The sequence below is a fragment of the Tinamus guttatus genome, unplaced genomic scaffold, assembly GCF_059628265.1.
Source record: "Tinamus guttatus ecotype Peru unplaced genomic scaffold, ASM5962826v1 Tinamus_guttatus_pri_ptg000119l, whole genome shotgun sequence".
Classification (NCBI taxonomy): Eukaryota; Metazoa; Chordata; class Aves; order Tinamiformes; family Tinamidae; genus Tinamus; species Tinamus guttatus.
In genome coordinates, this window is record NW_028288653.1 from 2,162,651 (window position 1) to 2,180,254 (window position 17,604).

At 36.8% G+C, this 17,604-nt stretch overlaps 1 protein-coding gene across 1 annotated transcript in view; it reads left to right on the plus strand.

The window, feature by feature from the left end:
* Window positions 1-17,604, plus strand: part of BBS9 (Bardet-Biedl syndrome 9) — a 303,074-nt gene that overhangs the window by 44,096 nt on the left and 241,374 nt on the right. The window contains exons 10-14 of the mRNA XM_088521368.1: window positions 8,432-8,613; window positions 12,070-12,146; window positions 12,981-13,034; window positions 16,105-16,207; window positions 17,151-17,255. Coding sequence (XP_088377494.1) covers window positions 8,432-8,613; window positions 12,070-12,146; window positions 12,981-13,034; window positions 16,105-16,207; window positions 17,151-17,255 — 521 coding nt within the window. The remainder of the gene's footprint in view (window positions 1-8,431; window positions 8,614-12,069; window positions 12,147-12,980; window positions 13,035-16,104; window positions 16,208-17,150; window positions 17,256-17,604) is intronic.

Genomic DNA, 17,604 nt, shown 5'->3' on the forward strand with positions numbered 1-17,604 from the left:
AATGAGAAAATATCTAAATATGAACTTGAAATTAAAATATGTTCTGTGGCACTGATCCATGATATATTGAATAGTTAGGTTAGGTATTTTGTGTAGCTGGGCCTCTGCAAACAGTAGAAGAACAGCAGAAACTGGATTTAATTGGAAAATTAGGAAGAAATATTATCATTGAATTGAATATGTTAAGTGTAACATTTCAATCACATACAGGGTGAGTATGGGTGGGTGGAGTCAAAACAACCTCCTTCTCATTCACTTTTTGTAGCTATCCAGATGCTAGAAAATACTTTGTTCTTCATTCCAGACCATCTGTTATTCCTTATTATAACTGACATCACCACAGCTACCACAACTGTTAAAGAACCACCATATAAAAATGGCAAAACTTGCATATAAAACCAGCAAAATTTAGCACTTATTACATGATTTTATGGAAAGAAAACTGCAGGAATCAAACTTTACAGTTTGCTGAAAGATTTTTCCTTTTTCTGTGTAGTAGTACTGTAATAGAAGCAATGCCAGTTATGACGCAGTGTATGAACTGTGCAGTTATATGTGTGTGTGTGTGTATATATATAAATTTTTATTTGAGTGTTCTGTAAGAATAAGTTGCCTGATCCGAGAAGTTAAACATAGAGACTTCTAGAATCTTTCTATTTAAACATAGTTGCATTTTAAGGAAAAGTTTATTAGGAAAAAGAAATTGATTACATGGATGTTTTTCACCATTAAATTGCCACTAAAGTTGGCAAGAAATAACAGTATAGAATATTACCATTTTTAAAGGTCTTTTGAAGAGATTTTTTTTGATGTGTATAGTTTGCACGGCCACAAATTCTGTTTTTTTTTTTTTTGTTTGTTTGTTTATATCCTTCCCTCCCACCCTATCCCTTCCCCCCGAAACAAAACAAAAAACAGAAACCACCTTAGTGGTTCTTAGGCTTCTGATTCTTCAGAAAGTACAGATGTGCCAAGTGCTGTGTCTGGCATGCGCTCTGATTCATGACTGAGGCTTTCTAGCAAGTTAGAAGCTTTAAACGGTGTATGTTGTACGGCATTAAGTGCATGCCTGTATTGCCAGTTCTCCTAATTTTATTGCATGTCACTTATTTGCTTTAAAAAAGGCTAGTTTTTACAGACATGTGGTTTTGTAAGGGTTTCAGCTTTCTTTAGAAAAACACTTAAAATATTCCTACCCTCAAGCTTCTAGAGAAACCCTTAAAAGTGGATTTTTTAAATGCTCAAGAACAGCAAAGCAAATAAATTTAGTCTTTAACATAAAAAGACTTGCTTTTAAGCCAAAGGTGTGGGGTTTTGTTTGTTTGTTTGTTTTGGTTAATGTGCAATTTCTTTTTGCTTTTTCATGTGGCAACAGAGTGGAATATACCTGCATCAGATTTTGAACTCAAACTTGAAGCTGGGTATGGAGCAGTAGGCTGGAATTTGTGGCTGTGTTGTGACACTTGCTCTGCCCTTGGAAGTGCTGCACTTCCTGATGGAAAGACTGTAATTGTGAACATTGTAGGGCTGTTGACTTTGAACATCTTGAGTGTTATTAGTACATTATTTTTCTGCACTAGGACCTGAAAGGTGGGAAGTGTATGCAAAGATGTGAAGTTGAGAGCTGGCAGTGCAGAGCGCCAGGGATTCTTATGAAGAGCAGCTTTGCTATTTACAAGGCAGAGTGAAGGGGCAGTGAGAAATGCTGTCCAAAATAATCACATATAGACTTTTCACAGGTTGACATGCTGGTGACTTTTAAAGTTTGAAGGTTGAGCATTGTCAAACCAAGTGAGGAGCTGGGGGAAAGAGATAGAAATAAATTCCTCGAGTTTAGCATTTTTAAAGTTCTTTGATTATTCAGGTCTCCTCCTAGTATTTCCTCCTCCTGTTTTTTTTTTTAAACAGTTTCTTGGATTTTCCAACCTGTTGACCTTGGACCTAAAGCTCACCAAGCTTACCAGGAGCTATGTGATTTGCTGCTGTCTTCAGTAAAGAGCATTGCAAAGAGGGTTGAAACTGGTAGGGTGCACAGAAAATAAGGGTTCACTAATTACAGAAAAATGAGCTAAACCACATTCAGACTTGATTGACTGGGAAGCCATAGGTATTCTACAACAAATATACATTGCAGAGAGTGATAACTGTAGGGAGTGATGCTGGTTAGGTGACAGTAGGTAATGTAAAGAACTGTTGCAGTGCGATGGTTTAGAATATTGCAGTCTTTGAACAAAGTTCTTATTCTTGTTAGCCTCTTTGTAGATAGTTGTCTAATTTCACCCAGGTATTGCCTGATGTTACAGAACTTGTGTGTAACAAGCAGTTGAGAATAAACTCTTGTTGTAACAGCAAACTTAATAGCTGACTGTAGATTTTTGTCAGTGTAGCACCTTGCATCTCAAATTCTTGGAACCAGAGATGCTAAACATCTCTCCAGCTTGCCTGGAGAAAAATAAACTGAAACCACTGTCTAGAGTTGAGGGTGTTGGAGGGATAAACTTCCAAGGCACCTAAGTAGTATATTTATAATGTTGTCCTGTGATAATATCTGTTGCAGCCTTTTGGTGTAATTTCTTTAATCTTCAGAAGTTGAAATATGCCTGTCTGCTAGTGAGGGAGTATGGTTTTAAAACACAAGATTTTTGAACTTAAGGGGGAAAATGTTGCAAATGAAGAAAAAAAGAGCCCTTAGCTTCATTCTAAGAGGGATTGAGACATGGAAATGTTTGTGTTGTGTTTGATGGTTCCTCTTAGTTTATTCCTTGTAGCTAGCATGGATAATATCGTAAATCTCTAGGTGACCCTGCGTGTGCAGGGGGGTTGGACTAGATGACCTCTAGAGGTCCCTTCCAACCTTAAGCATTCTGTGATTCTATGAAATGAAATTGCAGTTGCAATTTCTTTCTTGTTACTTGAAGGTCTGGCTTAGAGACTGCACTCTTATTTAAAACCATCAGCTTTTCTTATCAGTCTTGATGTTTGTTTTCAGGTCAGATAGATAATGCAACTGAGTGCCTTTGCTCCTGACTTCTGAGTGAGAGGGAAGTGTGGGAGTTAAGAACTTTTTCTAGAATAACACTATGCTTCAGAGCTTTAAACATTTATCTATATGATATATGTTTATATATGATATATATGTCATTTATCTAAAGCAAGATCACATGTTTTTAAAGGCCATCACTTTGAATATTCTATTTTTATTCTACTTCGTGACAAAGGATGATCCATCAGGAAGAAAATACTTCCTATATGTAATCTGTAGCATTAGTTTAAGTTGTTTGTGCTGTGTAGCCTGCTGATACCAGCATGTCCTCTACTGCAAGGAACCAGAAGAGCACACTGTGCATGGAAGTCTAACTCTGCACATATTGTTAGTCTTTCCTGACATTTAAACCATCTCTATTATGTCGCTATTATATGAACCCTTTCTAAACAAACAAACCAGCTCTGTGCTTTATTTAATGTGACATGGGGGCGTTTAGGACTTGTGTAGGTGGCAGCTTGGCTGTTCAGCCTGCCCTGGAAAACACGGTGTGCTGACCCGCAGGTGGCAGCAATGAACCGGTGCAAGCAGCCCCTGACCCAAACCGTCTGGAAAAGTGGAAACAATGTTCATCTCCATTGCTTTTCTTCCTCCCTTGAAGTTTGTGAATTTTTAATTTTTTTTTGCTAGTGTTTTTTTTTGTTTGTGCCTTTTTCTTTTTTTTTGAAAGTACTTGCCCTTTACGCGAAGAATCTCTTGCAGTTAGAAGACTCCTAAAGACTAGATCAGAAGTTGGCATTCTGTAAGGTACTAGTTAATTGGAGTGATTGATATGTGGCATCACCATGTAGAGGTGCAAAAACCTTGTCACTGCTGAAAATATTTTCCTTCCCAATAGAGAGGGAAAGCAAAAGTACTCATAGAAGAGTTAGAATCCTGCAGGCATTCAAAATGGCAACATTATGGCCAAATTCAGGTTTTATGGTACCTCAGTTCCAACTCTTGTTTTTTTTTTTTCCTTCAGAAAAGGGGAATAGTCTTTGACCCTTGACCTGACCAAGTCATAGCTTGCCCTTTTTAAACTGAGTTTGCATGGGCTGTGATGAAATCGTGTTTCATCTCCCTCTTACTTGTATTTCATACATCTTTTTACTTGGATTTGTGTCTGGTATTCCGCTAAGATCTCCTGTTCAAAATTATCACACAAATGGGAGGTATGAAGACTTCTTTTCCATACAGGAGCAGCACAAATTCTGTGCTACTTAATGCTATTCAATATTTTATGTATTTTATATTTTACATATATATATATATATATATATATATATATAAGATATTTGCATGCCCTCTTCAGGGTATGCAAAGCATTTTCAATACATAATATCAATAGCTTTAAAGAAATTTTAGTTTTTGTGATCAAACAAATTATTTGTCTTCATTTGTAGTGGCAGAATGGGGAGGTCTAACGCATAAAAAATTGGTGTTTCTGCTGCAAAGTAGAATAGAGAATATTAATGAGCAAACAGTTTTCAAAGGAGCACGAGGGAGATCTGTTGATACGCAGACACAATTAAATATCGGTGGCAGCTGGATTCCATCAGAAACTTTAAATACTCAGTGAGGTATATGATTTTAGAGAATGGGTTGTATAGCAGATTAAGAGGAGTTTTGACTTCTACTCCCATTTCTTCCTGTTAGAAAGTTCTTAGAGTTTGTTTCATTTCAGCATTTTATCAAATGCTGTGAAGTATTTTATCAAATTTTATCAAATACGTCACAGTTATAGCTAAAGTGAAGTGGAAATGGTAGTGAGACTTAGGTTAGTGTTTCCAAGAGCACTAAATTTTAGTTATGCTATTACATATAAAAGATGATTTTGTAGGATGTTAAAATGAAAAGAGAATTGATTCAAATAATTTAGCACAGTTCAGGAATTAGTATCATAGAATCATAGAATGCTTAAGGTTGGAAGGGACCTCTAGAGATCAACTAGTCCAACCCCCCTGCACACGCAGGGTCACCTAGAGCACGTGGCACAGGACTGCATCCAAGCGGGTTTTGAAGATCTCCAGAGAAGGAGACTCCATCCTAATTCAGTTGCTTATAAATAACATTATCAATAAAGATTGCAGTGATACTGCAGAGCACTTTGCTTTATAAAATTATTGGTATGAATAATATACGTTACCAAGACTTGATTCGAAATTCAGAAGTAAAATTTCAGCTATTATTACAAATACAAATAACTAAAACTATAAATAGTGTCAATAATCAAACCTATGGAATAATGCCTTGGTTTGTCCTTTAAGTAGAAATTGGAGAAATTGAATCCATAATTCAAGGTTAATTTTTGAGTGATAGATTTGATATTATGTAGCTGAAAACATGCAAAGCATTTTAATTTGTTAAAGAATTATGTTGTGAACAATTTGTTTAATAAGAGAAGACCTACAGAAAGCATATGCCATTATTATTATTCAAATCCAATAAAAGATAGATTTTGAAATTATTACCATACGTGTGTAGGAGTTGCTTTGCCCTGTTATTTTAGATAGCAGAATAATTTGTTTCATACTTTGAGCTCCTCTCTGTTAAGTGTCCCTTTAGATTTGCTACTTTGACTATTGTGCGATATATAATAATAATAACAATAAAATATTTTACGATAAAAAAAAATTAACGAGTAATTGAAATTGCAGGTTGTGTGCAAAATGTGCCAAATGAAGGAATGGTATTTGCAGGGATATTGTATGAGGGCAGTAGCTGTAGGGAAACTACTATAGAACTGTTAAATACACTCCATTTCCCTCCCTCCCCCCCATCTTTAACCACCATTATTAAAACCTGAGAAAATAAAGCAACGTGACTGTATGATAAACATTCCAACAGATAAATTAATATGCTAGGTATCAGGTGTTACAACTTGTTGCCTGTGTTTCTCTTATGGTTTCTGTTGACTTACAAATTCAGGGACAGAATTAACAAGGAAAATTATTGGCAAAAGCTGTTCTATATTCCTGTATGTTTCATACTAGCAATCTTCTTTAGGGCCCAGCAGTAGCTGGAGCAAAGGCGAAGTGCCCCTGGTTATGCTGCTTTCCTAAAACAGCACTTTTGTCTTTGAGTAGACTTGAAGGGCATCAGGGCTAGAACGAAAGTTGATCAAAATAAGCACAGGTTTATTTTAAGGCAGACTTCACAAGAACATTCATGATAGCCTCTGCCTGGCCACTTCAGGACTTCATTTTTATTAATCTGCCCTATAAAGGGATAGATGAGATATTTTTGTTCAGTCCAACACTTGGTTTAAAATAGGGTTACTCCTGCAATTATGATTTGTTACTGGCTAAAGCACAGAGGTACTCTCCAGGATTTCTGCAGATCTCTGACAAGTCATGTCAGAGCTCTATGGTACTTGAGTAACAAAAGCATCTTTCAGTTATTTAATTCATGGTTTCCTGTAAATGCTCAAATTCCTTTGATGATATTGTAATATCTAAGTGAAGATCACTGACTAAAACACCAGGCTTAAAATAAAATGTCCTTTTAGGTAGAAAATCAGATTTCTGAAGTTCTAGACAACTGCATTATTTTACTTGTAGAGTGTTCTCCTGAATAAGGTCCTTATTTCTAACTGCAGCCAGTTGTCACAGTTTGGGATCATTAGCAACTTGCTGAGGGAGCATCTACTGCATTTGTCCATGTCATTGATGAATAAGTTGAACAAGACTAGACTTAATACTGACCAACCCCTGGGGCACACAGCTAGCTACAGGCCTCCAACTAGACTGCCCTGAGGATCACAATCCACTGAGCTCTGCCATCCAGCCAGTTCTCAATCCATCTCGCAGTTCACTCATCTAACCTGCTGATCTTGCCTGTGAGGATGTTATGGGAGACAGTGTTGAAAGCCTTGCTGAAGGCAGACAACATCCACTGCTCTCCCCTCATCTACCCAGACAGTCATCACCATCATAGAAAGCTATCAGATTGCTTAAGCATGATTTCCCCTTGGTGAATCCATGCTGACTACTCCTGATCACCTTCTTGTCCTCCACGTGCCTAGAGATGACATCTAGAATTAGCTGTTCCATCATCTCTCCAGGGATGGAGGTGAGGCTGAGTGGCTTGTAGGTGCCTGGGTTCTCCTTCATGCTCTTTTTGAACACTGGAGTGACACTGGCTCTTTTCCAGCTTTCAGGCACCTCTCCTGTTCTCCATAATCTGTCAAAGTCATTGGAGAGTGGCCTAACACGTCTGGGAATTAGTTAAACAAGCCTTTCAACTTGTCTTTACCTTATTTAACATGGCTGTGTCTGACACTGGGATGGTGTCTGCCATAAGACGTTTCTAAGTATGGAATAAGAATGTATTACTGGCCTGAGTATGTCATCATCTTGTAATTATGAAAATAAATGTAAACTTTAAAATTAATTATATCATTTTAAAAATAGAAGGAAAGTTAGTTTTCTGTTAGCTTAACTAACAGCTTTGCTAGCTTTCCTTTAGTGCTGTGTTCCTCTTCTGATTCTGGAAAACCTTTGGGAGAAGTCAAATGTTGGCAGTGCTTGCCCTTTTATCTTATAATGTGTGAAAATGCCTTTCTACAGTGTTGTGCCTTCATGGTACATCTTCATATACTCAAAATATGAGTCAGGTTTTGTAGGAGGAAGATCAACCAAGTAACGCTGGAGAATACAGCGTTCTGGACTATGCCATAGCTAATGAAGCACTAACTTGGATTGGTCTAGAGTGATCTCAGGGGATCTTCCAGATCCGTGAGTCCTTTCAGAAAGGTATTGCAGCGAGGAGCCAGGCAGTGTTTTAAACCAGCACAGTAGCTGCAGCAGCAGTCTAAGAATAAGGGATGCTGCTGATGCCGCCTGAGTCCTTCCTGCTGCCTTCACTCTGAATGTTCTTTCCATTTGATTAGTGATTTTCTCAAATGCACGCCTTTTCTTTCTTTATTTTGTTTTCTGTTTAGCTAACTTGTCTTCCTGCATACCCAATATGAATATTCTTCAAAAATTTAAATGAGAACTTTTGAATAAAAATGATTAGCACTGTATTCTGTTTGTTTGTTTTGGTCATTTCCTTTGCCTGTCTTGTTCATACAGAATATGAGTTATTTGGATGATAGTATATTACAGTATACACACTATATATATATATTATATTATTATTACTACAGTATATTACTAGTATCTTAGTAATCTAACACAGATTGCTCCTTAGATGTGATTATAGTAAGAGAGATTGATATTCATAAACACATATGAATAAAAGAATAAGTATTATTGTTTTCTTTTGTCCAAAGGATCTTATTAAATTCTATTTATGGAATTCTGTTAAAGACAGATCAGTAGAAGCAGCATTAAAAATTCAATGTTATATTTGCTTGTGCAGTTCTCATTTCTTAATGAGCTTTATTTATTTATATTTATGCAGAGATCTGAGGGGTGTAATAGTTACCCTGAGTGACAGTGGGCATCTTCAGTGTTCCTACCTTGGAACTGATCCTTCACTGTTCCAGGCTCCCAAGATTGAATCTAGGGAAATAAACTATGAAGAAATTGATGCTGAAATGAAACAACTTCAGAAAATCATCAAGGAAGCCACAAAAACACAAGGTATACCCTTCCCTTTTCTGTATATACCTCTGACTGCCTGGCTCTCATTTTTGCCTTTAAATTGCTGTATACTTAAATTATGGTTTACATTTATGTAGGAAATGTAATATTTAATATGTCCAATTAAAAAAACAAACAAACAAACAAAAAAAACCCCACCACTTTCTCCTAGTGACAGACATACAAACTAAATCATAGACTCTTTGGCTCTTGGATATGCAGTGTACTTGCATTTCCATAATGCCTGTAGGAACGTGCAGGATATTGATGTCAGATTAAAGAGAATTTTTACTGGTGCTAGGGTTCAGAGAAAAACTGGAGGCAAAGGAAGGGAAGAAAACTTCTGTAATTCCATGCATGCAGTCTAATATAATTTTAAGGCTTCAGAAAGAGCAAAAGTGTGGCCAAGTTCTATTTTTTATTACAAACAGCTTCTTAAATGTCATGCAATTAACAAAGAATGAATTGTGTTATTGCAACTGTTCTGTTACCTCTTTCAGCAGCAGTTATATGTGAATATGGCAAGAGATATGAAAAGTATGGCACAGAATAACCAATCATGTTAAACTCTGGAATTTACGTGTGTTGCTAATAACTTATATTGCACTCACTTGTTCAAATAATGGAACAGTATTTCCACAAAGATCCTTTAAAGATTGTGTTTTCATAACTTTAGTTTTCAAACAGTACATCTGTCTTGCATTGGGATTCTGGAGCATGTCATTTTACAGGAAACGCTGGAAAAAATATTGTAGGGAAGTAGAAAGTACTAGTTAAAGTCTTTTCTAGAGGTTATTTAGCACATTCTCAAAATGTATATTGAAAATTATATAATTTGTGTGAAAAGGGGAGCTAAAAAGCGCACCGTTGTAGTCTCTAGAAAAGTAGTAGTTTGTTATCTGCATTAATTAACTTGATTTTCCAAGTCAAAGATCTCTGTAATCGCATATAATTTTTTCCATTACTGTTGTGATAGACTAGCATCAGGGTTTCCTACTCTGACAAATCCAGAAGCTGGGTATTTAAACATGCACATGTCTAAAATTCCCTGATGGGTAGAATAAATCTGTTTGTGAGGAACTTTCCTGTAACTTGCATTTTGTCATGTTGTACCAAGTATACATATGGGAAGGGAGAGAAGGAGAAGCGGGAGGCGGGGAGGAGATGGGAGAGAGAGACAGGAGAGGAGAAGATGTGGGGAGAAGGACAAAACAGGGGTCCTTTCGAGGTGATGGGAGAGGACAGTCGGGATGGGGGGAAGTAGGAGGAAAGAGGGAGCGAGGAGGAAAATGGGAGGGATGGGGAGAGAGAAAATAAAAGCCCTGTCCTTTAAACTTCTCCAATAGAATTATACTGTAGTGAGATTCCCACCTTTACTGTGAATATTGCTCTTTCCTCCTTTTTTCCTTTTCCCTTTATTTTGCTTCTTCCTTAGAATCTTTCTAAGCTGATCTAAGGTGTCGTAGGAGATCTTACCAATGTTCGCTCTAATGAAGAGACGATCTAAAGAGGTCTTGTTTAATTTTAATTGGATGTAAAACTTAACAGAAAACTTTTGTTACAACAAAAAATGAAAAATGTTATGAAAATGCCGTTTAATTTGTGATGTTTTGCCTTTATTGCATTTTGGCTTTTTCAGGTTTTCAGCTGAGTCTTAAAACCTGTTTATCTTGGATAGTGGAATACAAACACTTTTGAACACAGGTCACCATTCAGATAAATGAGTGGTGGTCTTTAAAATGAACCATTGATTTTTCTGTCGTCTATGTTCATGTGTATGCAGTCAGATCTTGTGGTGTTCTAAATATCTGCCCTTATATGGCATTAATTTTTCTTTGTTTCATTTTGACGTCCAAAAACGGAAGGTTTTTAGAATTAGCTCATCATATAAAATATGTAGAGTGGTTATTTCCATAAATATGTTTTGTCTTTCTGTCCAGTGCTGACCATTAAACTGTTGAACTTTAGTTACTTTATATTTTTTTTTGCAAAGGAGGATTTACATTATAAAAACTGATGTAATATTTCAAAACTTTTTTTTTTAGTGGTACATTAGCTTAAATCTAATGTTACTTGCATCAATCTGCATAGTGTAACTGACTAAATATGGGTGCTTTTGGGCAGCTTAATGCTAACAAAAAGCTGATGCCTCTACGTGAACTTAGGCTATGGTCTCTGTCCTATTTCTAATAGAAGAATAACTGTGAGGCACACCTTTGTCATGGTTTGCTTGAAGAAACACCCTGAAGAAAAAAGATTCAATAGGGTTGGAAAAGATAGATGTTATGTTATTCACACAGGTGGAATGGATTGTGCTAGTTGCTATCATTGGCAAAACCAGTTGTGTGTGTGTGACAGTATGAAACAGGTATAGGCTCTGTAGTTGATGTTATCAGGGGCAAAATGATTTGCTTTTGCTATCTTTTTCTTGGCATTTTCTCTGACTAGAAAACTTTCTCTGAAAGGAAACTTTTTCTCTTCTCATCAAAATCCTTAAGTCTTTTCCCCTTTCTCTATTGTTCAAAGGAGACGTAATGTGCTACGCAGTAGTTCTGAGCTCATCTTTAGTGTTCTACGTGTAATAAAATTCTAGGAGCTTTCTGGATGTGCTTGCTTTCCTTAATTGCTCAGTTGCTATGTTAATTTCCCAATTACTTTACTTTTTTTCTTCTTTTCGTTTTTTTTCAGTACATTTAATATTGAGAAGAAATACTTTTCAGAAAGACAGCAGTATTTTTAAAGAGTTAGGAAACTTCCTTCCTTTATTTTTTTCCACAAAAGGAAAGTTATTCTTGAAGATATTTACATGTCTTTGTTTTAAACCTTACAACTTTTTTCCACGTGTGAATCTGCATAAGGCTACCAGTTAGTAGCATTCTTTACCTTGTGTGTAATTCTTGGTACTCACTATATTTCAACTAAACTCCATATTTTGAATGTAAAACTTTATTTTCCATGCAAAGGAATTTCTAAGATGTATTCTAGTTGCATTACAATATTGGACACAGTATATTCATCTAATGCATTAATTCTCGATTATTTAGAAGAAAGTGTGCCATGAGAGGTGTGTGGCATATATTTTGGAACAGTAGTTTTATTTGTTATAGATGTATTAGTGAATATGTGTGATGAAACAAATCTTAAAATTCTCTACAATCTTTCTAGAATCATTGAAGGTCACAGGTAGTGGCTGTAAAAGCCTGTTATGAAATGATGATAAATACTTTATCATCCATAAGACAGAACTCCAGACTGGAATTCACATTAAACAGCAAAATTGAAAGACTTCTCCATTTAAAAAATTGTTTTTTTCCCCTTTAATTGTAGGAGCTATAATCATATTAATGATATAAAATTCTAATAATTTTGTTGTTGAAATCATTTGATGTTTTTAGAAATGTAACTGAACATTTGTTAAAGGAGAGCTGAGATTCTCTTTTTCTTTTTTCCTTCCAGATATCTTGCCCAAATCTGAAAGTGAGAGAGAGCTAATTGTCATTGCGGAAGTTTCACCTGAATTGGATGCAGAATCTGTATGTACCTTTAATAAAAGGAAATTTTTAAAGTTCAGGTCCCTAGAAAGAGAAATTAGAGATAAATTGAAAATAAGTCAATAACCATTATTATTTATATTGCAGTTTAGATATGTAAAACACTATACAATGCTAGCAAATACATGTTATTTTGAAAGAATCATCATGAGAAAGAAAAATCTTACGTCAGTGCGTTTTGGCGTTTTAGTAGTGGTTAAGCTTTAATAATAGTTTAAAGAGAATACATTCTGGGACTGTGGAGATTTCCCCTTGCAAAATGACATATGAGCATAAACCAAGATATTCAGAAAGGCTCCATGGCCAAGATGAATTTTACTTTCAATGGATAAAAATGGCAGCAACAAGATGCCCACCATTATTTTCTTTTGAAGTTCAAGATGTATTATTCTGATCGTTAAGATAGTGTGTGGTGATTATAAAGTACATACTGTGGTGTGCATAATTTACTGGCAGATTGGAAGTCACCTTTCCTTGCTCAATAACAGAAATAATTTGCAAAATTTGAATAAATATACAGTGGAAAGTAGTGTGCCAAGCAAAACAGTTTCAAATATTCATATATACGTCAAAGCGTATTAGCTTTCATGACCTTTTACTATCCTTTTTGCAGGCAGTTTCAAATAGAGGCATTTTATTTTCAGAAGGAGTTAAAAAACACATTTTGTGTATTTTAATCTGTCATCGAAGTGATAAGTCCCTTACAGTTAATTCCATGTTTACCAAGTAGATGCTAGGGGAGTGATATTGCATTCATTGTGTTCACTCATTCATGTGTAATATTGAATTTACTCTGTTTTCATCTTTTCTTCACAGCAGGCCATTGACAGTGAGGTAAAAGCAGAGGCAGTTCCATCAGTCACAGTGAAGGTACTGTGCCTAATTCAAACTGTAGCACTCAATTGGATGCAAATGTTAGCAAACCTCTGTTTTCTGTCTGTTTCACTGAGATCATGAGCATGAGTAGAATTTCAAATGCAATATATACCTACTTTCTTTTCTCTTAATATGACAAAGGGCCCTTTGGAATGTCATTTTTGATAGTTTTACGCCTTTTTAAGATGGATATGTAAAGACTGTTATGATGAGGTGAAGTTATTTTTGAAGAAAAAAGAACAATTTTTACAACATTCTTTTTCAAAGGAAATAAATGTAACTTTATGCAAACCTTGATTATGGTTATCTTCAACTGCCTCTTTAGTTAAAAGGAAGCAAAAATGCCTTTTTTTTTTTTTTTCTAAAAAAACATTTTTATTTTTTGCTACTGAGCGTCTCCAGCGTCTCCAGCAGGTCGAGGGAGGTGATCCTGCCCCTCTACTCAGCCCTGGTGAGGCCACATCTGGAGTATTGTGTCCAGTTCTGGGCTCCACAGTATAAGAGGGATGTGGAGCTGCTGGAGAGAGTCCAGCACAGGGCTACAAGGATGATCAGGGGCCTGGAACATCTGCCCTACGAGGAGAGGCTGAGAGAGCTGGGGCTGTTTAGCCTGGAGAAGAGAAGGCTGAGAGGGGATCTGATCAGTGTCTATAAGTACCTCAAGGGAGGCAGTGAGGAGGATGGGGCTGGCCTCTTTTCAGTGGTGGCCACTGATAGGACTAGAGGAAATGGCTGCAAACTGAAGCAGCAAAAGTTCCACAGGAACTTAAGGAAAAATTTCTTACCAGTGAGGGTGACAGAGCACTGGAACAGGCTGCCCAGAGAGGTTGTGCAGTCTCCTTCTCTGCAGATCTTCAAAACCCGCTTGGATGCAGTCCTGTGCCACGTGCTCTAGGTGTCCCTGCGTGTGCAGGGGGGTTGGACTAGATGATCTCTAGAGGTCCCTTCCAACCTTAAGCATTCTATGATTCTATGATTCTATGAAAAAGTTAGAAAATCTAATTTATGATTCATATCATTTTAGCCCTCACTAGGGGTGTCTGCCTGTGTTTGATGTTGAAGGAAGAGTGTGTGGGCATGTGCATGTTTCTATGCACATGTAATTTCTCCTTGGTACTGCATCCAAAGAATTGTGATTTTATTTCTGAAATTGACAGTGGCTTCTTAGAGTAATGCATTACAGGTAATGCATTAACACTGTAAAAATCTTCCAACATCTGTGGCACTGATTTTTAGATTAATATGTTAAAAAGGGCAGACACAGGCCTACCAAAAAAGTTTTAATCAAATCAGGTGCTTTTGACAAAACTTATTGGCTAAGATGCTCTCACTTCAGGCTCATGTATGCAGCAAAGAACGGCTTGAAATGGTCTTCTAAGTGCTGCTCAGTACAGGAGACACATGTGGCTTGGAGGGCCAGGCTTGAGGCAGGAAAGACAACGTCAGGGCATGCAGTATTTTGGCAATTCCAGATGGTTTATGGCCCTTCGTGCATTGAAGAAGCTGGCGTAAATTGGACTTCAGGGAGTAACCTGACAAACTAGCGTGTAGGCAGCACCCGGAGTGGAAAACATGTAGATACTGGCTCAATTAGATTTGAAAGGAGTAATCTGGGTATAGTAGCTGCTTTAGAAAATTAATAAATAGTCAGACAATTAACTTGCACTGAAGTTTTTGTGGTTGCAGTAAGCAGTCTGGCATGTCCAGCTAGCTGGCTTTAAGGTAATGCAAGCGCGTTTGTGCAGCTGCATTCATGGAGCTGTTTCAGGTCCAACATAATTGAGAATTGGATTCAGAAAAATGGATTTTTTAAAAATGTGTGTCCCATTTTCCCTCTTATGTTTTTTTTAAGGCAAAATACAGATTATCCTCAAAAGCAACTTGTGAAAAAAATATTATTTTGAAGCTGCACTGAAATGGCATTTACTAGTGACTCCAAGTGTCACTATTTTGATTATAAATTTTCTGAAGGGTGCAGTCTCATGCTTGCTTACTTGCAGTAGTGTAAGGGAGGAGCTTAATTTCATCTTCCATGTTCCTTTTATGGAGATTGTAATTTCAGAGAAAGAAGGGAAGGCTTACTTGATTTTTTCTGCAAAAATACATTAGGTAAATGTGAAATGATCCTTCCTGCCTTTACTTGCAAGTATTAGAAATGAAGGATTATCTGAGGGCCTGTTTACAGCTCAAACATATTGCTGTTTAATCAAAATAAAAAAGTTAATTAAAGCAGTCAAATTTCCTCACATTTAAGTAACTTTAAAGCTTTAATAACTTCTTTTCCCAATCTGATTTTACCTGGCCCTAGAGAGCACTTTGGCAGACCAGTCGTAGGAAGCATATAGGAAGCATAGATAATAAATATGGTCCACTTATATAGAGACCTTATTCAGATTTAGGTCAACCACAACGATTTCACCTTATGTCTGAGTAAAGAATAGTCTTCTGATACACATTGTTTCAGCAGCCAGTTGCTTCCCTCTGCAGTGGAAGCGACAGGGAACATTGCAGGTTCGCAGCTTATTCAGCTGTGATTTAATCTACAGTTGTAGGTGTGCTGGGCCTGCTATATATTGACTTTTAGAACTTGTTTCCTGTAAAAAGCAAATGGAACTTGACTCTGAAGTTATTCAAAAGACCATGTGTTGTTCTTTGTAGTCGGAGAAGATTATTTCTAAGGTTAACTCTGTTTTTACACTTTCTTTTCCTTTTATCCACCTAAAAGAGGCAAAATATACTTTTACTTTACATTAAAATAAGCAAATATGACATTTCAAAAATATTGAAATATTTTAATTAAATTTCAACATAAATTTATCTTGGCGTAAAGTTACAAAGAAAATGTGAGAAATTCCCTCATTTGTTGAAGACTTTCTAGTTATTACATGCCATTATTTTTGGCTGAAAATATATAAGAAAAGAAAAATACTGGTTATTTCTTAAACATTGTTGGTGATTTTTTTTTCCTTTTTTTTCTATCCCTTTTGCTGATTATGTTTAGTTTCAGCAATACAGACATTAATTTGTTCCTTCACTTAAATAACTCTATTTTAACTTGTTTTAGATAACCATACAGAGCAGAGTGACTGCACAGAAACCAAAGCTGGCAGTATGTGTAGAAGCCCCCCTAGCACTGTCCTGTGACCAGTTCGACTTTGATGATTTAGGTAAATTATTATAGTACCATTGCGGCTATTGTGTAACTTTTTTTTTTTTTTTTTTCCTGGAGATATGTGAAGGATATGGCCCATCGAGTGCATTTTTGCAGATAAACTGCAGTGCAAGCAGGTGTATATGGGTCCCGCCTGCACTTCACAACTCTTATATGCCATTTGGCATATAAAAAAAGTGGAAAGGCTAAAAAATGGAGGAGTGAAGCTTCTTCTTTCATTTGTAGTATGATGTCTGGCTGCAGATGACGAGAGGAGGGTGGGGAACTTCACCAGGTGCAAATAAAAATATTCTCCAGAGATGAAAGCATGCAGGAGCATTCTAGCAATTTTGTATGTGCAGAATAGCCCTGCTGAGCTAAAAGCAGGGACTGAAGGCTTGATTATCCATGGCCTATCCATTCCTTTCTATTTGGAATGACATATGTTCCAAACCTAGCATTTACTGCTTGCTGAGTCTAGCCTTTAAACAGCCCTGTTGAGATGGCCACAGCTGGGGTTATGTTGAAGAATGTAAATGGAGCTGCAAACCAGAGAACTGTGCCCTGCTGCCTCTGTTGGGACCGCAAACAAGTTCTGCCCTGAGGCATCTAGCACTGCTCACTGTTGACAGAGGGCTTTACTGCTGCTCTAATCTCAAAGGAAAGAGGTCTCTTGTTTCTTCAATGTGTGGCAGGAATAAAAGGTGAGGACTTTATAGGATGTTAAGATCACAATATATTATTGCTCTTGTTTTGAGATTTTCTGTGCTTTAAGATAGTGTTGGTTTGACGAGGCTAGATGCTTTTTACAAACATGTATTTCAGAAAAAGTACTAACCATGATTTGATGAAGTTTGGACTGATGGAAGTGACTATCATAATTTAATGAAATATTTCCTGAATGCTAGAAACTGTTGCCTTTTTCCCTATTACTTGATTTAATTTTGTATTATCTGTAGAACCAGATGCATCTGAAACCGTGGTCCTGTCTGTCTTTTTGAAGGGGAATTGTCTTCCGCCAGAACTGGAGGGGGATTGTGTGGCTTCATACAGCACACCGACAGGTGAGCCTCTCTGATGATTTCACGTTGATAAGCCTTTTATTTTTATTTTCAGGTCTTTTTCTTTGCCTGTTTCTTTTGACCTTTGCTTGACATATTTTAGAAGGTGTAGTAATTAAAGCAAGAATGTATTTGAGAATCCAGCAGTTGTTTTGGTTAATATTTCATGCAGCATCATTAAGTTGCACAATCTGTTTGCTAGCAGTAAAATCATGTTTATGGCCCAAGAAGCAGCTGTGCAAGCTTCCCCATCCTGCCCCATTTATTTACCTCCATTCAGCTCTTCTAGGGACCACCTCTTGGAGTGAGAAGTTAATTACCTCTATGACTGTTCAGCTTCTGGGGCTGCCAA